General features: G+C 38.9%; 1 protein-coding gene across 1 annotated transcript in view; it reads right to left on the minus strand.

Annotated features, from left to right (window-relative positions):
• JAZF1 (JAZF zinc finger 1) overlaps positions 1-22,902 on the minus strand; it is a 186,879-nt gene that overhangs the window by 9,215 nt on the left and 154,762 nt on the right. The window contains exon 3 of the mRNA XM_058831830.1: positions 20,394-20,590. Coding sequence (XP_058687813.1) covers positions 20,394-20,590 — 197 coding nt within the window. The remainder of the gene's footprint in view (positions 1-20,393; positions 20,591-22,902) is intronic.

Consider the following 22,902-nt stretch of genomic DNA (forward strand, 5'->3'; position numbering starts at 1 on the left):
CCAGTGCCCCAACAGAAAATGTGCTCCCTCCCCTGCTCCAATTAAGGCTAATTTTAAGGCATTTCTTTATGCAATACAATACTGAAGAGTGTAATTCTACAGATCATAAACAGTGTAAAATAATATGTTGACAAGTCCTAATGCATTTACTAGCCCTTTGGAATTAATAGGAATTATAGCACAACATTAATAAGAATTATATTGTAGCAATTATAGTTGTGAAATTCATTCCCTCAGGTGTGGGTATAAATTGCATTGTATGGCTGCCCTGAACAGACCGCATTATGTTCCAGATATGCTAAGACAGCCATCTGAGCAGCTGGTGCTGAGTTTATTTATTATTTTTAATTGCAATAACTATTAACGAAATCCTCTGAAGAAGTTAAATGTGAAACAAGAGAAATTAGAAAAGCAGAATTCCAACTGTAAAAATACAGTTGGAAAAAGAAAAGCAGGGGAGGGAAGAGCCGCAGCTGATTAAAAAGAAAATATATGCACAGAGGGGGAGAGAGAGGGAAAGCTGAGGGAAACTTCTGTGGTGTCAGCAGGAGGTGGTGCTGTGTTTCCCCTCCCCTTTCTTCTTTCCCTTTCCCAATTCTGCTCAATTTTATCCTTTCTGCTGAAAGACAATTTGGCTCCAAGTGCTGGAATAGCTCCCGCTATTAAAGACAGTTTAGTGACACTTCATGGCTCTCCCCTCATGTGCCCTTTCAGTGCACGCCTCTGTGCAGCTCTACCCACCGAGGAGAAAATGCAGACAGATGCCTCACGGCACTTTAAAATGTTCTGAATTCACAGGGAAAACCCGTACTGCACAGTACAGTGGGTTTTTAGGGGTGTTTTTGCTTCTGCTGAAACTCCACACTAATCGCCTCATTGGACTCCCCCTGGCCCAGCACTCCCAGTCAGACTCAGCACTGAGTAACAACACGTGGCAACTGGTAGCTGCCAGCACCCAGGGCTCCTGAGCTTTGGTCAGGACAGATGTCAGGCCGTCCACGTTTCTCTCCCGTGGCTCCCATCTGTCCAGGATGGTGCGCAGATGAGGAAAGTGGGACGGTTTCCCACCAGCGACAACTGTCGGCATGAGCGCACGCACAGGCCCTGCAGCACATCTGGAAAACTCTGCCCTGCTGACTGCGGCTCCTCATCCCACTCCCAAGGAGCGAGAGCCAAAGAAAGCATTATTGACCTCTTAAAATATTTCTGAACTCTAGGAACAGTTAACCTAAAATGAAGTTAAGAGTTGTTATAGTTTAATTAACTAATAAAAAAATGGAGGCAAAACCACAACTCTGCTTCTACGATTTCCTGCCCTTGATTGTATCTTGATGGAAAAAATTCCTCAAGCTGTTCCTTTCAAACCTTTTAGCTCAGTGGGGTTTTTTTAAAGCAAATGAAACAGAAAACCCTATTGTAAATACACATGCACTCCTAGGATGACAAAACATACAATTTTAAACACTGATAACAACAATTTCTGCCTTTATAATCACCCCCCCTTGTGAGCCCCCTTAAGAGCGGGTGATTTCCGCCCAAATAGGATTTTGTCCTCCTGAAGAAAACATCATTTGAAACTACAACATCTCTTAGGGACACCACTCCTTTTAGAGATGATTAGGATGTTATGATATATGTTGCTCTCATAAAGCAACAATCAGTGCTCTTTAAAACTTAATATGCAATACGATGGATAAAATAAGAGAAACACAGAACAGTGGGGTGAAGCTGTAGTCAGTACTATTATGCATCTCCTTAGGTTTTCCTAAAGGCATTAAGGGGTGCCCTTTTAATTTTTCTAGTAATTTTGTATGGTAAAATCCAGTTCTGTAAAAATGTTTGCCTGTACTTCAGTCAAAGATAGACTCAGTGAGAGACAGAAGAGACCAAACTCTATGTGTAAGCATCCGTGAGATCACACCATTCACACCATCCTTACAGTTTTCTCTTCATAGGCTTACCCAAACAAAAATGCAAGATTTGGTCTAGTATACTCAAAACAGTTCTTTTACCAGTATAAGTAAATGCTATATTATCTTAAATTTTTTAATTCAGATGTCACTACAGATTTTATAAATACAATGAGCTTTTTCATATGAATGACCACATAAATATGTATTTCTTCTTGAACAAAACAGTAATACTAATGGTGCCATATGACTTCACATGAAGCTGGAACTGCAGTCTATCACTGCTTTTATCTAATGGTGTCCTACTGAACCCAACTGCTTCTACTCTCTTAAAAAAAATAATTAGAAATCCCAAAATGTATTTAAAAGGATCTTGGTATAAGGAAAATGCAAAAAAATTTACTGCCTTGAAAAAAATACATTAGCTATAAAAATTCAACCTTAAAATAATTATGTTGTTTCAGTTGTTATAGAAAAACAACACTGATTCAGTCATGCTTTTAACCAATTCTGCCTCAGAATTTAATTTCCTCAGTTGTCAGTGTCTAAGGGCAGCGACCCATGTGGTGCCTCACTGACTGTGCGCAACACATCAGAGAGGGGGGAAATAAAACAAGAGGAAAAACAAAAAGCACAACGCACAGGTTGGCGCTGCCATTATAAACAGCCCCTGGATGAGGTATTTTAATTAAGTGGTGCAGGGCTGAGCACGGTGGCTTTGCGAGGCCGTTCCCAGCCGGAGCAGGAGGTGCTGGGCTCCGTGTCAGGTGTACAAACTGCAACCCGAGCCGGTGCTGCCCCGGCTCTTGGGCAGCGTTCCCGGGGACCAGCAGTGCGCCGAGGGGAAGCGCACAGCAGCGCGCTTTGATCAAGATAGAGTCAGTTCATTGCTTGCCTTTTTTATTTTTTTACAAAAGTTGGTTGGTGTTTCACTATTATATCTGTAAATATTTACTTTTTTAAAGGGGGAAAAAAAAAAAAAAAAAAAAGAAATTAAGTGCCTTTGCATCTAACCTATGGCCTGCTCCAGGGTGTAACAACTGCGTGACTAGGGCAGTGTTTGCAGTAACTCTTCAGAGCGGTCCCAGGGAGCTGCCTCCCTGAGCTCTGCTTGCATGCTGCTATGCTCGTGGAAAACAGGATGCCCTGCTGGGGCACGCTGCCCTTTGGGCACTGAGCTGAGCCATTCCTGTAGCATGAGTGCCAATGGTTTCACCCTTCCTCCTCATGCTAGGAGAGCGGACTGAACGTTCCCCCCACTGGAAAACATCAGAACTAAGCTTCAGAAGTCTGAGTAGCAAAAAAAACTCCCCCAAAACTCAACAACACAGTTCTCTAAGACAAAGCATCTAAATATCTGGCTGATAGAGAAGCACACGCTTTCAGCAAGGCACCATACAAATATATGATATTATTACCATAACTAAATACTAGTTCTACCATAGCAAAAAAACGGCTTTCTGGCAGTGCTTTTTCTGAGGTTTCTTGCTAGCTCATTGCTCTTTAACATAATATCCAGTTTCATCATCTGGCTTTCATTCAGAGACCCTACACAGTTCTACCTTGGCCTAACCTAAACCACTGTTTACTATTCAAATAACTCAGTAACATCCTCTTAATACTGCACCCACCCTCGCATGCAATATTCCCTCAGTCCTGGCCCACAAAGCCAATTCCCCACTCCCCACTCTAGTAGCCTTGCCAAAAGACTCACTTCATCTGTGCTGCCCCCAGCAGATCAAAAAATGAAACAAAAGAAAGGCAAGGAAAGAATGCAAGTTCAGCTTTTTTTTTTTCCCCGCAATTTTCCATGCTGAGACAATGCCACTACTCCTCAAAGGGGCAGTGGACTCCACTAGGCACAACTCATGTAGTATGCCATACTGGAGCCAGATATCACATAAAATTACCTGTTATGAGAAGCCACAAAACATACTGGGTCACAAAGAGTCCCAGCAAGTTATTTCTCCTGTAATTTTCGCGCTGCATTTAAACAACCCATCACAAATAAGGAAGTTGTATATGTTACAGCCTAAAGTAAAGACATGCACAAAAAGGGATTATGATTACTGCCTGCAGGGTAAGAAGCCTTTGTATTTTGACAAAAAGCAAAGCTGACCATAAAGACTTGGTCTATACCTCTGCTGCCAGTCAGTTTTCCTATCAAAATCAATGAGAATGCCATTTAATCCTGCAGCAAAGATCTCACCTCTTCAATGTCCACCTACTACTTTTTTGTTTTACAGTAGTAAGAAGTCAGTAATTTAAAAGAGCTCAGAAATGGTTTGCAGAGAGCTAATTCATTTGACATTCTGGAACAGACAACATCCCAACTACACTGCTGAAAATCTGGGGCCGTATCTTTTATATTTCTGGGGTTTATTCTGTATTCACACCACTGTAGCCAAGATAAATTCTGCCTTTTGCATGAGTAAATTCATTCTATCGTGAGATTTACAGAAGATTTTCCCCTGAACTTTAAATGAATCTCGGTTCAAGCAGGTGCACAGCATTTGTTGTTACATAGCTTTTCAAATCTAAAGACTTCTCTGCTGTGCCTTTAAATATAAAAAAGACAAAGCTGATTAAAACCAGCACAAGCTGTGTGTGCCATTTTAATGAGTAGAATCTATCTTGACCTCTGATCAAGAACATTATGAGTTCTTCCTTTCTCCTCCCATGAAGAAAAACAAACTCAAAACATCCTTGCCAATTATTTTTGTGACCAAAAAGCATACATTTAAGTATACAATGAATAACTATAAGCAAATAGCTTACTGCAGTGGGAACCAACATTGCTAGTGTCACTGAAAGTTCATGGTAATTCCAAGGATTTCTCATAAAAATTCAGTTTCACACTTTGTCCCGTGTGGGACTTGCAGTTTGTATTTCATAGAAATAGTTTTATGAGAGCACTTCTTATATTAAGAACTTTACATTCCCATATACTGCAACAGTTTCCTTGATAAAAAAAATTGAATTATTAATATTATGTGAATTTTGGGTTAACGCTAAAGCACATTTATGGATTTGTCAGCCTTCTTCCCTCTGTGCCCATGGATGCACACAGTAGGGACAATGTTCCTACAACTGATACTCATTGCTGATCTAAAGATGTATCAAGTCATTCAAAATGAAATATTCTTCCTTCATATAAAGAACAGGAAATAAATGCCTGGGGCAGTGAAATACAAATCAGCCATGTAAGTCTTTAGTCTAGAAGCTTTAGCAGGACTCTCTCAGCTGAGAGCTGGTATGGGTGGCACAGTGCATTGGCTCTGTAAACTCCAGCAACAGATGTCAGACACTGGATCATCCGGACACACTAAGCCAGGGTCTTTTTGCTTGTTTTAGTGGGTGGGGAGAGAGGACTCAGAGGACAGAAAGCGGTTTTCAGCCTCTGCAAAAAGTCTGTTCAGACTGATTTCTTAGATTTTCAAAAATACTTTTACCATTCATGTCCACAAAGATGATGTAGACACAGATGAAGAAAACCCAGAGAGCTTTAACAGAGCACTGTGCAGCGCCACAGACACTGGCATTTTAGATAGCAAGTGCCATTCCAGTGTTTGGATTGAGCACCTAAATACAACCTAAATACACCTAAATACACCAAAGTGAAGGCTGGAGCCTTTCTCCAGCACGTGGGTATAAGCACATGCAGTTGAGTTTTTGCTCTTCTCCCAGTAAATGTTCCTGATCCTCATTTCTGGGCAAGGAAAGGCAATTCTGTTCTCAAAGCCAAGTGCATGCTTGGAACTCTGCTGTCACTGGTGGGAGCTGATTGAGATGGTTATGGTTTGTCAAAAAGGCAATATGCCAGGGCTGGCAGAGGCCTCCATCCCTCTTCATGATCACAACAGAGCCATGAAAATAGCAATTATGACTTACTACTGCCTTGGCCCTGCGCCATGAGGGGCGGGGGCTCAGCGTTGTCCTGCTGGCTGCTGCCAGCGCATCCTGCGGGCTCTGCGGGCTGTGGCTACTGCTGCCAGCATCCTCCTCTTTCCCATGACACCAGTCAGAGCAGGATTTGGCCAGAACAATGTCTTCTGGAGAAACCATCCTTCCTTTTCTCTTTTCCAGTCCTCCTAGCTCAGATCAAGTAACAAGCACTAAGTAATGAGCTGCTAGGATGTATTACTGCCCAGAAGAACTAATTTTCTATTGTCTCTGGCTGAAGCAAGGCTCAGCTAATGAATAAGCACCAAGAGAATTTCAAAAATGTACCTCATGTAATGATGAGAACATGGATTCAAATACAAAGAACAGTTATGTTTTTTTATCATTATTTTTAGGCACAAGGCACTTGAAAGCACTAGAGGAAATAAGTTAGGCAAAAAACTGAAACCACACAACACTTTTCTGTGTTGGCATCATTTGAAGAGTAGCTTTCAGACAACACTTTCAGACCCCTACTGCTAAACCAAAGGAGGCAACATTTAAGTGTCTAAGGTTATGGGTATATGTTTCTGGACATCCTCTCCCCTCTCTCCCAGTCAAATGGCAGCTGTACCTTGCACAGTCACAGAGACAGTTTTAAAAGCTCCTTCCCACAGCTCCGTTGGAGGATGATGCTTCAAACAGGATGAACCCACACATAGTTAAACATCCAGCACCCTGGTGTTTAAAATGACATGGTAGATAGGTCAATTCCAACATTTCACACCAACTGCAGTTTTCATTTCAGTGCTCTCAATGGAAGCTCCTGCTGAAATTTAAGTGACTGAAAATGTATTCCCTTACAAGGTTTGGATTCACTTTGGAAAGCATGTAAACACCCCTATAGGTAAAACATAAATTTGAATACACTGTATTTTATTATAGAATGATTTTGCCTGAGCTAACCTATATGGGAAATCACCCTAAAATGTTGTAGATTAAGCTAAAATGATAAAGGCACAAAATAAACATAAAGTTTTATATTTAAAGTGCTATTAGTACGACATTAGTGCAGTGGATTCTTTCTCACTGTCAGCAAAATGGAGAACTGTTTGCACATGAGATCTGCTCTCTATTTTGGGCTACTAGAGAAACAGAACTAACACACTCAGGTTAAAAAAAAATAGTCCTCCAGACCCAATACTGGGGTTGGTGGAGCAGCTGGATTCTATCTGCCCTTAGGAGCAACTGTGTGCCATTTTCTTTCTTGATATATCTGTATCTTGATACTGGTATAGCAAAGAACAGTCTTTAAAACTAAAGCACTGTAAATCCTAATCCAAAGTTTATAAATGTGCTTGCACACCTATATAAGCATATATGTTACAACTTATTGAATGTATAAATGCAAATAAAACAAACATGTAATAAGACAAATTAAAAAAAAATAAAAATCCCCTACTTCCAATTACTTGTGGAACAGCAACTAATCACAAAAACATGCATGTAAAGAACTGATTCTGGAAAAAAAGAGTCAACTGATACCATGGCATGTGTTTTGTAGAGCAGGGCTTTCTGAGAACGCTGCAGAGGTGCTAAAGCAAATTGTTATAATGTCACTGCACAATGTGCTGTTGAGGTTTTATGGTCACACTGCGCCAATAGTCTCGGGAAGTTACCTTGCATTCTTATATAAACTTTTCCCCCCAATCCTGTTTTCTACAAAAAAGGGCTTTCAATAATGTACAATCTTGTGTTTATACATAGTACAGGAAAAACATGATAAACCCAAGAACACAATCTCTACTTTAAACATATTTTAAAACTAGATTCATGTAAACAAGAATAGGCTGTTAAACACTCACCAAAAAAGAATATAACCTTCCTGTAATTAAATGGCAGTGTTTTACATGGCACTTTTTAAAAATAATAAAAATAAAAAAAGTAAATAAATAAATCAGTCCAGCAGACCCCTCCCAATCTGAGGCTTAACCTGCAAAGTAATGTAACAGTAATAAAACCTATGCCAGCTGGAATCCTTTCTTTTTCTGACTTTGGCATGAGAAGCAAGAGCAGGTATATGTTTGGAGAAAAACAAAGTAGGACATTTTCCACCTTTAGTCACAGGATGTTAATTGAACTCTGGCAACTGTTTAAAGATATTCTCAAAATGTTCAAATAAGAATTAAAACCAGTTGGGGCTGAGAAAAAGAAACGATCCATCCTTCCTCCCCTCCCTTCTCTCCCCTCAAACATCTGTTCCAAACTTACACTCCAAAAACCACAGCGAAGAACAGTCATAATTAATGTTATTTTGGCTTTTTAGTTGCTAGGCCTGCATTCCGAGGTTAGACATACAGAAATACAAGTTCAGGGCACTATTACTGTACTTAAGGACTCTCCTGATGCATATAACAAAAGAGCAGTTTTTCTTTTCTCTTCTTCACCCCATTTTATAAAAAAAAGAGAAGAAAAAAGAAACGGTACCAGGAAACAGTTCCATGTTGAAGATAAAGGATTACAATAAAAAGTACCTACATAAATGACCTACACTTTATGAAGCCATGAAAATACATTTGAGACATGTTTTATACATGCTTTACAGCTGCACAAAAGCTATCCAGCCACTTACAATGCAGGTCATAAAACTGCTAATGCACACAGGTCCCTCCCCACCCTGGCTGCCGCGCCTTTGCCTTCACCAGCGTGCAAATTCTGCACGGATGCTTTGAGCTGCCACCAGGCTCCCCGCAAGCCATCGCTATCCTTGTGCAGGTACAGCCTGCACTGCACACCAGGAGTGCTGCTGATTTCAGCAGGATCTGGCCAGGCAGGGATTTCCAAGGTGCTCCTGGGTCTCCCCAGCCCCTCCTGTGTGAATGGGCTGCAGCATGCACGTCAGCCCTGGTGCAGTGCATGGAGGAGCTGTAGAGGTGCAAGACAACTCAGTGCTTTTTCAGCAGCTTTGGGCTGAGGAAATTTCATGTTTATGAGGCCCAAGAGGGCTGGCTACAAACCCCTGACCAGCGACAAGGGAGGCAATGGCAGATTCTCCACTTCAATGCACTGAAGAGACAGGAGGATTTAATCTGCATGAATATACACTGACCACCTCTGTCTGCCTGCTTTTGAATCTCTGACCATCTAGATTTAAGAAACACCATCAGCATGATTTGAGAGCTATCCCTAAGACTGAGAATTACCAGTAAGGGTTAAAATGGCTATCAACAACTGAGCAAGAACCAAGGCTTTTGTCATTTTAACAGCACAAAAAAATCGACAGGAAAGATCTGTTACGTTTTTTATTAGTCCTACTTTGTGTTTCTCAGAAAGAAATTAACCCAAGTGTAAGAACACATTTAGTGGGGAGTCATGTTGCCTCTCTCATTTTTAAAAGAGAAAGATTCTGATAAAATAAAATGTGCACTGTGCCTGTTATGCTGTCGCAAACCTTTCTTTGTGCCTATCATTGTTTCAATCAGGTCTACAAAATGTATGTTAGCAGGTGTGAGTAGTTTCAGGTGGCATATCACTGGGCTGAAATCGAAGTATTTCTCAAATTGCTATTTTTCATTGCTCCTTGGCTTCTTGTCTCCTTCGACATTAGAGGCTGAAGTGCTCAGAAATTGTTGTGAATGGCACTGTCTGTATGGAAAAACCTTTCAACAGGGAGACCATGCTAGCAACGACAAAGCACCAACCTTCATCTTCAGCAAGAATTAGGGTGGTGTCTTCCACCAGCCAGGCCACAAGCGCTAAAAAGACAAGAGGATCTTGTGGTTTTAGGGGTCGGCAAATGTTTCATGGCTTTTAGTTCACTTGGAAATACACAAAAGCTACAAAGAACCCTGTTTTTCCTAAAATGTTACAAAATTTTGTATTGGCTAACATCAGCTCATGATACACCATTTCCCCAGTGAAATAAACCTCTCTGGGTTATAAGTCATCAAGTGTGAAATGGTACCTTAGTCCTTGCTTTCTATTACTTCTGATTTTCTTTGGCCATAATGCAAGGAAAACTCAAACATTTGCTTAAGTTTCATCATCTCCAGCACACTGAAGTGCTGCCTAAATGAGTCTGGTTTTTCTTCTGCTAAACCATAACACTGCTGTCAGTGTGCAGACATACAACACCGAGGGACATGGAGTAATTTTCTCAGTCCTTGAGGTACCACACTGGTCAAGATAAATCCCATTTAATGTCGCAGTGTGATACACATATATGTATATGTGTAAGTTTATATGTGTAAGTTTGTATGTGCATATATCCACACACACACAATTTAAATAAATACCTAAAAGCTCCATGTGGCCGCTACTGTTTCTAACTTGGAGAAAAACATTTGTGTTTTCAGCTAGGAATTTTCAAGATACTTAGCAGATTACTTACAAAGCTAAATAGTAAATAAATAAATAAAAATCCTTCCACCAATTTGCCCTTGCAGTATAAACACAGGATCATGAAACATGAATGCCATCATTGTTACCCAGAACTGCTGAAGTAACTTTTTGAGTGTCACACTATCCCTATGTTAAACCAGTTGCGCCACAAGCTGTGAAAGGCAGACGCAATGTGCTTTCTACAAAATGCGTACTTTTTACACATTTGGAGGAAGATAGGTCTATGTGTCATGGGTGTACCTGTACACAAAAATCCCTATCCTATCACAAATTAACACAGAGATAATCTTTACTTTCAAGCTTATTGTACATTTTTTGTGCTTGACCCTGTTAAAAACGGTTTTCCAGGGTAGACTACTATGATGGGTATTATAAAACAGTTCCTGTGCTTGGAAGTACTTTAAATCTACAAGCCATGTTTCTATTGCTGCTTTGTAGCTCAAACCCCAAAACTAGTGATGATTTTATGAGTTGCTGTAGTCTAGACAACTGAGTTGCTTTTCAATTAAATTGTTCCTTGGGGAGACTACTGTGAAAATTCCCATACAATTAATTACAGGTATGTGCAGTTAAAATACAATTCTACAGCACAGTAGCTTTACAATTGCTGGTGCAATTTATGTCTGTATCAAACAAGAATGGTCTGAAGGGGCTGGGAAGATGAAGTACAACACACAGGAGATTATATGTAAAGCTACCTGTAGCGAATGAAATGAAATAAAAGGTAGTGTAAAATTTTTGTGTGCCTTTTCCTCTGGCAAGATTCAGGATTCTACTAGAAAGCACAAAATCTGACAACTGAGCTAATCTTCTCAGAAGATATTTTTATAGCAAACTGGGCTCAACACATTTTTACTGCCAAGTGAAAGAGCAAATCAGAAATTTAACAGAATGATAATGAAAATGCACCCATAAAGCAGGAAAATGAAGAAAAATAGAAAATGCAGCAAAAAGCTGAGAGGAATTTTGATTTAAAAAGTCAGCATTTCCCTTCACAGTGAAGCCCCATTTTTCCTCTATATACACTTAAAATTGTCCTTTTAACTTTAAAAGCAATTTAAATGGTTAGAAGCGCCACTTTAAAATAATACCATTTTGTGAATATATAGTGTAGACCTTCTTGTACTTAAGTCATTAATTAGTTTAGGATGGAGCTGAAAAAAGGACTAAGTGGGGGGTGGGGGTGTATCATAGCATATCTTTATACAAACCATAGAAAAGATTAATTCCAGGAGAATCTCCACGATTTTGCTCCATCCTTACAAGTTTATAGGCTTGGATTAGTGGAAATATCAAATCTCTGAAAAATTAAGACACTCATGGGTCATGTCAGCTTGTCTTGCACAGCCCTGCAGAAATCCTCCAGGATCTGTACCCCAAAGCTACAGGACCCGAAAGAACTGGAGTCATGGACTTGCAGCTCTGTAGTCCTTGCAGCCTTAACCAACACTCCTCATTCACCTGGTCTGTGTGCACTTTGAGGGGGTCCTAAACACACTGTAAAACAAACCAGATCACACCTGTAAGGCAAACAAGTCTGGGGTTTGCAAGTCCTTACGACTCTGGTTTTGCCTAGGAGGTAAAAAAAAGACACTGTGACCTCCCTTGCAAGAGACACAGCCATCAAAGTGGGCCAGCTCCCATCCTTCCTCCTTTTAGGGTTCAGCCAAACTGCAGAGCAGGTACCCAGGTAATCTCACAGCGAGAGGTCCAAAACACATGCAGGTTTGACCAAATTAATGTCTTGGTCTTCAGGATAATTTCAAGCTGCTTGATTTGGAGCTACAAGACGTGACAACACTGTTGCTGTGCCTACAATATGGAATTATCTCTGCTCTGCTCTGCAGATTCTCCAAGTCTCAGTATGTTCTGGGAACAGAATTCTTTTGGTTTGGTTTAGTCACTGAGCAAGCAGGTTAATACACAGTCTTGTCTCTCTAAAGGAAGCCAGACAGTCATCTGACAGATGATGACTGCTAGGAAAGAAAAAAAATCAATTTCTGAAGCACTTAGTGAAGCACAGTGATGAACACTTGAACATTTTTCACTTTGGATTACTGAAGAAAGAGCTAAATATGCAAGTTTACAGCCTGGTTTCCTAAAATTGGATGTGACATCTAGCTCTGAAAAAACCATCTTTTAGCTGAGGGAACAAATCCCACGTGTTCTAAGAAAACCCCTATAGGAAATAATTGCACTTCTACTTACTGTTTTCCATTGTTATTAGAAACCTTCTATTGTAGCTTTACTCCTTACGGTAGAAACTGGAAACTACTACAGCTTTCTCTAATTGTTCATGCTTAGTCATGAGTTCAGCCAAAAGCTCGTGTTAAAATCTCATACCATATTTAAGCACACACATATAACTATAGTTAAGTCATACATTGATCAACTGTTTTGCACAATGTCATTCATTATTTTTTTCATTATGTTTTTACAAGAACACCCACAAGGCTCTGTTAGAATAGGTGCCTCAGACTGCTAAATGCTGGGCAATTATATGTACAATATTAGTTACTGTGCAGGATTAATATATGGTCCCAGACCTGCAATTAGATGGAACCATTTTGGCTCCAATAAAGTTCTCTTCTGTCATCTACACAGAAATGAGAAAACCTGGCAACAGTGAAGCACCTCAGAGGGCAATTTTGTCAGGGACCACAATTCAGTTTTCACAAGATATTTTAACATAGATTTTCTTCATACCTTGCAGGTCTGAAATATCAAATGTATTCAAACATTCATTATGATGGAGAACTGAATTTGGTCTTCATTTTGTGAAGTATGGCTTATTTATTTGCCCATAGTGTTTATCCAAGAGTGAGTCCATATATCTAATTTTTAATAAAAACATAGCATAAAAGTTCTTCAGTCTCTGACCAAGCAATTAAACAAGTAGAAAGTTCTGAACAAGTAATGAGATGGTTCCTCAGACATCTGAAAGTCTGTTTTTTCATGCTGCAACAGAGCTTGGTTGATTTGTGCTTTACTGTGCTGGACACCCCGTAAGTCAAACACACAAAAATGTAACACTCTTAGCCCACTTCTTAGCAACAATTTCATACAACAGCCTTGGGATTTGATTTAATATTTCTACTTTTCATTATTTTTTCAACTACATCTGCATGATACTAGGCTACTTTAACATAAAGTGTAAAAATTAAATTTAAGCATTTACAGTATGCTAACACAGGTGAAGAATTTTTGAAGTGAACGGCTAAAGCTGGCTTTTTGTGACTACATAAATTCTTGAGCTTGCAACTCTGCAAGTGGTGAATACTCCATTCCAGTCTGACAAAGCACTTGTTATGTGCTCCAAGTCAGGCAGCATTTACTTCCTTAGCATTAGGTGCTAAACATTAATCATGTGCTTGAAGCGCACGTGACCTGAATTTGTAGCGTGATTTTCAAATTGCCATCAATGTGTACTTGTGTACTTGTTTCCACTCATTTGTCCTCCCAAGTCTAATTTCAAGCTCCCTTAAGATCTAATCAAGGAGTATTTTGCAGTGCACTTTGCTTAAAGAAATAAGCCCACCACAAAAGAGCAGTATCTCTCTAGCTGTAGCAATACTGAGTAAATCTTCATCGCCCAAACATGTTGAGGATTATCCACTGAACAGCAGATTTAATGGTTCATAGTCTACTCTGATTCAACCTAACATGGAGTTCAGAAATGCCACCTGCTGACAGCAGCCAAACAGATTCTGCTCTAAATAGCAGTTCTGCAACAAAATCAGCTTAATTCAGCTACATATTAATAGCATATGCATCAACACAAAAAGTTTTGAGCATCTAACTCCTCCTCCTGTAAATCTTCAGTTAATTTGTGGGGGGAACAAACTAACAAAAAATAACCCCATTATTTTACATCTCTGCTGTTCACTCCAAACTCACAAAGTAGTTCAGCTGAGCAGATCTCTTTTTCTAGCTGGATTCTGTTTAATGTGCTGTTCCAGCACTCTGTGCAACAGCTGTCTCTGCCATATGATTACTTTATTGTTGAAAGCCTGACATATGGAAACTCTACTGAAATGTTAGCTGCTTTGATACCTATGAAGAGGAATGAGCTTTTACATTACAACAACGCATTTTTTAAACAACTTAAAGTAAAAAAAATGAAACACACATTTAGAATCTAAAACATATTAGTTTCCAGCATATGCCTGTTACTCTATTCCAATGCCCAGTTCCAAAGGCTGGTTACTATTGTGGTTTTGGTTGCTATTACTAGCAAACAATGGGTGGTTTTCTTTCAGCTTTTGCATTCTTGGAAAAGAAAAGGGAACAGATTCAAGAGGAGGCCCGTGGGATTCCTTCATGAGTTATCCATAAAGGCAAATGCTATACAGCAGAATTACAGGAATGATAGCTCGTGTCATTGAGGTAACAGTACATGAGATAACCAGGTTTATTGGGAAAAGTCACTAACTACCACACAGTGAGTGTTTTGCTTCTCAAAATCAAAGCTTCCACAACAGACAGCTCCTTAATGGACCAGAAGTAAGGTGGATCCTTACAGATCAGTTTCTAAGTCCCAGCTGCCTTTGGTAGGTAGAGAAAGGAGCTCCTTTGTTGTAACACGCAGACTTCCCTCCCCTGTAAATCAGTCACCCATAGAGGGAACAATGATGCTCTAAATTATTTCATCAGCAGCATGAACACTTGTTAACACAGAAGGCAGCTGTAATTTTTTTGTCACTGTTTTGACAGTAGTAGCATTTGAATCCTGAACAAATTCCATCTGAATTAGAGAAGATAGTAATAGCCTGAGCTTTTAGGATCTATTAATTTTACTGAGTAAAAACTTACACATACCTTTTAGAAAATATTCACTCTTAGAAGTTATTCCCTAATGATGTAAATGGGACATGATTCTCTTTAATTTAGTTATCTAAACCTGAATCAAACACAAATATATTTAAAACTATTGCAAACATTTAAGAAAGCAATCACTCTAGGTACAAAGAGTACTCTTAATTACACCAGGCTCTGAAAATAAGACATGAGGGGAAGACCAGATTTTTTTTTTTCTTTTGATTGAAAATTAATTGAATTTCACTTTGCTACAGTATGACATATTATATTAAGTCATGTTTCACCACTAGTACGATTTATTAGATAAAAATTGGCCCATTTCACACAGTGTGTTCTGACTGAAATAGTGCAGCTTTAGGACTACTGACAAAGCTACAAAGCAATCTTGTTTTCAGTTTTAGAATATGCTCTACATATCCACAAAATTACTAGGTTATTGTAAATCTACAAAAGCATCATTCAGATAGTATCCTCAGATGGTAAATGTAATAATTTCTACATCAATAGTAATAATTTGATAGCCTCAGTAATATTTTTTTTCGAGTATCTTAACATTACTTTGCTGAATTTTTTGGCATATTTGATTAAAATATCACTGTTTAGATCATAGACTTCTTAAAGGTTAAGGCAAATCCTACAAAGGATTTTTTTAAATCCAGATTAAAATGAATTATTACTTTCAAGTTTTACCAGAAAGGAAAAATAAAATAAAGAATTTGAAAAGTTAGGTATTTTCTGTGGGAAGAAAACGGGGTAACATTCATAAATACTGAGACTGGACTGGTGGAAATTTCAAGGAAGTCTGACACGTTTATGAAAGGTAAAAACTTTCAAATGCAATCAATCAAAAGTGACTGAACAAATATGACTCCCCAGAAAGGCATTTATCCTAATTAATAAGACAAACCAAGTCACCTACTCAAATGACAGCTGTAAATCAAAATGGGACTCTCATGGGGTCAGCCTATGACCACCCATGAAAATTGCACTCTTTCATCTCCTCCCCTAGTGGAAGGGCTGAGAAATGGCCACAGCTGTTCCAGGCAACCACAGCATCCTCAACCCTTGGTGCCAGGACTGGCTGCCATCCACTGCCCCCAATGATCAGGCAGTAAATAGGTCTATAAACCTATTAAAACTGCATAAATGTTATAACGTGTAATCTATTAAAATTTAAAAAAAAAATAAAATAAACAGGAAAGGATGTCTGAGAGTCAGCTTCTTCAGAGCAAAATTAAATGCTAAGCATGAGGTTTTGAAGTACTCCAGTTTTTTTGGGTTTTTTTGTGTGTGTGTGCAGGGGAAGGCGGGAGGGCACAAGACTTAGGGCTGAACTATTAAAAAGCCAGTTGGTGGTATTAAACTCTTGTTTTAGAATTTATAGGAAAGCAAAAAATTCACTCCAGGCTGAAATTTATTATTCCAAGCCTGGAATAGTTGAAAAAAAATAAAAAAAAGTAGAAGTCATAAATATAAAGGAAAATAATAAACAAACACAAAATAGTGGTTTCAGATGATTTTTGGCATTTCTTCAATGCAGAAGTGGTTTTATTCTTTTTAGTCTGAGATTCATCACTATGAATTACTTTTCTAACTAAAATTGGGAACAGGTTATTTTAATAATTAATTCCCAATAAGTTACTATCACTGGATCTCTTTTAAAGCTTTTCAGTATGAAGAGATATTATAACTTTCAAAGGAATGTCAATGCTCTAACTTACACTCAAAAGCCAGGAAGTTAGGGGTGGAAATTTCATCTGTGAGCCACACAGATGTAAGAAAACAGTCAAAAAATTAACAACGTATGTTTAGGATTCAGTGCCAGCCCCATTTTTATCCATAACTAGACTTCATTAGTTTTGTGGGTTTAAAATTGACATTTAAAAATAAAAGCAACATAAGTTTTTGTGACTTAATTTAGTGTTTCTTAAATAAAGAGATATGTCAGTATTTGCAGACTGCTAACATCTTTCCAAAATAAGCTGTGCACTGGTGCTACTTTGCTCTATTTCCCTATCACCCTAAGGAGCCTTTATTCCTGATGGAAACCATTTCTTTTGCTAAATCCTGCCTGTGAACTCTAACAAGACCATTTAAGCCCTGCTAAACAAAGTCTCCTGGGAGACAGTATTGTTAAAATAAAAACCGGAGCAAATTTTTAAAGCGAACTTTCTGCAGCGATTAGAGGATGCAGGTCTTAAGGAGAAGAGAAAACTTATTATAGGAGAGGGAACAAAAAGCCAAATGTAAGCAGAGAGCATATGCCAGCCACCCCCGAGGGAACAGAGGGGAGGTATAGAAAATTAACTGCTGCATTTCTGCTTCTCACCAAAACCACAAACGGGCCATTTCAGGGGACTAACACATACAGAATCTGAAGATAAATATACGTCTACCTCATTACCTGAGAAGAGCCTTAAAGGGCACACCTCTTTGCTGAGTATTTCTGCTTCTCTATGAATAATCTCCTTCACCAAGAAGCAGGAGGTGCTTACATGTGCACATGCAACATTCGCAGCATCGATGTGTGTCAGTCTGGACGCTGCTCAGCTCTGTCTGAGAATGAGGCCCCACAGTCTTTTGGCACAGATTTTTACTGTAAAACTTAACAAACACTCCCTGCAGCCAAAACACCTTGAACAGCTTCTTATCAGGTTTCACAAGCTAAGTGGGTTTCAGTCTGGTCAATACACAGATGAGAGATCATTACATGAAATTGTACTTTGCTGAAAACTTACAGTAGTAGGTTAAAACCATCATGAAGTGGCAAGACATCGCTGTGAGGACATGCACAAACGTGATTGGGATCCACACAGCTCCTGGCTTCACCCAAGCCAAGACTAACACCCCTGGGAAAGCCAAGATGAGCAGCATACCACAAGGGAGGACAGCACATGGAAAAGAGGACTCAAAAGATTAGTGTGGTTTTCGCTTTCTACGTTGAACAAGAGTGACAAGAAGCCGTACGTGACGGACACTCTCTGCCAGGGAACGTGTGTTCCACCTCACCAGCCTGTTCTGACTGATGATTCCTCTCTGGCATCTGAAGTGGCACCACCTTGGGCAGTGACAGTAATGCCAGGCACAAACTATCCAACTATCCAACAACTGAGATAGGAGATGATAAAAGGGAAACAGCCATTCTGAGAATTTCATTAACTAACTGGGTCAAAGCAATCCCATTTCATTTTTGACAAAGTATAGGTCTAAAGTAGGATGAGGACAAGGGTTATATTTGGATTATAACAAATACAGGGCATAAGGCAACCTAAAAATCAGCCTCTTGGTTTTCTCAAGTTACCACAACATACACGTTTACCTGCATTCAAAGATGAATTAACAAGAGTTTTCTCGGAGTACAAATCAAACAGGACTGCATGGAAGGAATACAGCAATACTCTTCATTCTCACTGGATGCAGTGGAGGGTGTGCCTGCAGGGCTTGAAAGCTGTGTGGGCACTGTGAGGCTGAAATGTAGGACAATTTACATACTCTAAATTGTTTCCCTGAAACAGATCTTGCCTAACTACCCTTGGTTACATCACCTTTCTAGTCAACTGCCATATACACTTGCACTTGAGGGGAAAAGATTTGCATTGGCCAATAAAAGACATGTGAGCTGCATATCTAAAGTTAGCCTGCAACCCCTACTGGGCTGCGTCTCCAGGCACTGCACCCACAGAAACTCAGCCATGGCATGACTCTGAGAAACTCATCTAAGTTAGAAAATATCCTACACCAAGTAAACACTGGGAAAAAAACTGTAGTTATCAGAAAAAGGGCAATGCTAACTTTAGGTCCAAGAAAAACTTTTAAGATGAGAAAAATGGAAATTCTGGGTTAAGGCTGATGAAATACAATGCAGTTAATAGTAAATTTAAGAAGAAATCTTAAAGAAAGAATGTGTGTTTTTTGCTACTAGGATGTTACAAATCCTAGCTTTGGAACAGGGGTCCAAAAGGCAACTTGGAACGGAGGGTGCAGAAAGTGGAAGCTGGTATTATTTATAAACTGGCAGGCAGGACTTGCAGAAATGCAGCCGTAACAAGCTGATTCCCCTAACTGCAGGTAAAACAACATTCTGACTAACTTTAAAAGTTTGGAAAATACATAAATAATAAAAATATTTTGGTAGACAGATGCTGACGTTTTTTTTCTTTTGTATTTGATGGAACATGTTTCAAAGAGTAAATCACCAGCCAATATTGCTGACGGATGTGTGAAGTTATACTACCTGACCACATCATGAATTAGCCTTCCCAGGAGGAGCTGTACAAAAAGTAAACAAAAGAAGGAAGAAACTCCTTGCCATCTGTAGGATGTCAAAGAAATAAATCAGTTTGTTTCAAACAGGAAATAATTAAGAAAATCTAAATTTTTCTGAATTGCATTAGGACTTTATCATTTAGCTTTTCTCAATGTGCTTTTCTTTCTCATAACCAGGGACATACTTTACAACTTGCAGACAGAGCATCGCAAGGATTGCTACAACTTTTCCATTTAATCATTAATACTAAGACATGAAATAGCCTATATAAAAAACATGTGGCATAACAGCTTTTCAGGGCAGTGATGCTCATGTGATTTCCTGCTACGGAGAATATACTGAACATATTTATTGCAGAACAGAATAGCCCTATTATATGCATTTAGCTTTTTCAAAGAAAATACTGGTATTTAGTCTGAAGTGTACCAGAATTATCTGACAAGATCTCTACCTAAAGTAAATCAGACTGACTTAGGCCAAGAGATCTGGTTCAGGATAGCAAGAAATTTTCAGTTACTCTAATCAGTGCAAAAAAAAATTTCAGGATTTTTATACCCTGGAAAACCACTGGAATATTAGCTTTTGAAGGAAGTATAGATACCTTTTTAGATTTATTTCTTTTCATGAACATAGTTTACTAATGAAAGTAATTTCTACATGATGACAGCAGCAGAACATTCCTCCCTGACCACTTACTATGAATTCCACTTTCCTCCACCAAAAAAAGAAAAAAGGGTGGGGCGTGGGGTAGGGGGAAGATACTGACTACTTTTAAAAAATCTTTAACTGACACTGTACCATAGGCAGAGCTCTCCCACTGATACATAAGGGTCTTCTGCACATTTGGCATTTCCAGCAAGGGCAGTTTCTTCACATAGTAATTTCAGCTGCAACATTTAAAGTTAGTGTTCTGTGCTTTAGCAAAGAATTTGGAAATAAATGCCCAAACACATTTTAGGCACTGCTGACCCAATGTAAAATCGCACAAGCTTTTCTGTCTTATTTTTCAGGACACTTCTTCCCAATGCCTCAGTATGAGTATAACTCAATTCTCCAAATGGCACGTGGCAAAACTGCTCCCTTCATTTGGGATGAATTAAAGTGTAGGTGCTTACCTGTAGGAGTACTACTGCGAAATGAAGAGGAGGGAGTGATTGGAGGGGTGACTGGAGGAGTAAGGCTTCCACTGCTGTGGCGAGGTGGAGTAGATACATTCCCACGGGACACTGTGCTTGACAAAGTCAAAGAGAGTTTCGGTTGAATCTTCTTCTTCAAAGACTCCTGCTCACGTCGAGCTGCATCAGTCATAAATCTAGAACAAGGACAATTATGAGGATGAGAGCTTTGAACTACTGTCCTCCAGCAAGCTTTAGGTAAAGATGAAGTATTTTTTGCCTTCAGTGACCCAATGGAGTTTCAAACTCAGCCATGACAAGTTCCTCTTCAACACACAAATTTACAGAATACAAACTCCATCAACAGCTTTTATGTGTTCAACATATGGACCATTTCCTTCTGATTTCAATAAAACTTACATTAGATATTTGCATCATGTGGAAACACAGAAGTTTTTTAAACTCCAACCAGAACTTAGCAGTACAAACAATAATATAATGATTGTACACAGTCCTTTACAGTAACTACATTCAATCATTCTGTGAAAAAGTAGCTGAGAAAAACATTAGCAGCAAATGATCTTCAATCTGAAGGTCAAAGGGATAGAATTAATTACTTTGTGTAGATACACAATTTTCAATAGGATAATCAAATCCTTTAACTAAGGGTTTTAGACAATGTTGCCTGGCTGTCTAATTAAATCTCTATTCCTCAAACTGGAGTTCCCAGCTTTTGAAAACCAAATGAGCTCTCTCTGTAGAGCCCTGTACTTGCTTTTGAAGCCCTAATGCAACTCAAGGTTCATCTCTGTGGGGTGCTGAGAGGGAATCCCACCAGCACGATGCAAAGTGTGCACCAGTAATGCTGTAATTACACCAGTGCAACTTTCTGCATGGGATATCTCATCTGGAATAAAAAGTGCTTTTTTCACTTTTATTCTGATTCCTTTCAAAAAGGAACAATTGAACTGAAAAAGACCACTTTTATTCCAAGTATACACGAAGAGTTACACCAGAAGACCTGATGCTGCTTGATGCTGACATTCCAAGTATCGCTGCTGGCACCTGTACTAACTCTCACTTGAAAAGATTGGCGTTCCCCCACAACAGGATCTCTGCAAGTCAGACTTCATGACTTAGCATTCGAGACATTTTAATCCTTTGCCTTTCCCCTCTACTACATATGGATATACATTAATAATTATGGATATCTTGAAGGATTCCTAAGACAGGCTAAAGTAAATCACCTCATCAGTACAGCCCTCTGTCCTTGAGGCTGAAGTACAAACTACACCTGCCAGTGAATAAAAACAATATGCACCAACACATGGTACAGAATAAAAAGTTAAGTTACACCCAGGCATTTGACCATGGTCTCCAAACACTACGGCATAAAACTTTAGGTAGCATTAGAGCAATAGAGATGCATCCTGTCTGTCCATACCATGAAGCCATTAATAAGTGGATCTTTGCCATGATAAGTAACATCAACACACAAACATTAATAAACAGGTATGTGACATGGCAACTTATCTTCTTTGAACGGAGACAACAATACATCATGTCAAGTCCAGATGTGGCATTTTTATGAAGTTAATATTTTAAATGCTGATATCCATAGTAACAGTTGAGTGTTAAATTTCTCTTCTTCAACCAAGCGTGCAGATGATATTGACAAAACAGTCCTCAAAAGGAAGTCTAAATTTCATTCAAGAAAATAGAAATAAAAGGATCTTAATAAAGTGGTCATTCAGTAAACATTTACTTTCCTCTAACTAGGAAATGTCTAATTCACTATTTTTTTCAATTTGTACTATGATGTATGCTTGCTTCTGGATGGGAAGCCTTATTCCTTAAGAAAATGTTATGGTAACATTATAAATCCTTGAAAACTTGGAAGATAACTCCAACTGTGAGATATTAAAAGCAGCAGCATGAAAGTTGCTCTTTAGTAAACTCAGCCACAAATAACAATTTAAAAATAATATTGAGTTATAACCACTCTGGTTGAAGTCCATAAAAATCAGGAAAATGTGAAGTTCTAACTGAACCCTCTCCCTGTCCTCTTAACTCATTCCCATTTGGGCTAAGCATGTAAAGTATATTCCAAAATGTAATTTGTTGTCTACACTGTGAACCTGAGAGAAATGGAAGGCAGAGTCTGTTGAGAAGTTCAGTTTCCAATATCTCACATATGGAATTAACCTTTCCACATCCAAATAGTCACATACATGTTTGCTGAAGCACTGGAAGTGCTGTGGGTTTGAAAATGAAACTTGTCTAAACAGATTAAAAGAAAACATTTTTCAATATTTTAACTAAAATTCAGTATTATACATGTGTCTGACTATGGAAGTGCTCTTCAAAGCTTAAAATATAAGCATTGTAATGATGGATTATAGAATGACATTTCCAACTAAGTCTTTAATTTTCATGTTGGAAGTACATTACGGTTACAACATCAAGTGATCATGAATGAAATATGCTGGAATTAGGGTTGAATACTGCT

The sequence above is a fragment of the Poecile atricapillus genome, chromosome 2 (genome assembly GCF_030490865.1).
Source record: "Poecile atricapillus isolate bPoeAtr1 chromosome 2, bPoeAtr1.hap1, whole genome shotgun sequence".
Classification (NCBI taxonomy): Eukaryota; Metazoa; Chordata; class Aves; order Passeriformes; family Paridae; genus Poecile; species Poecile atricapillus.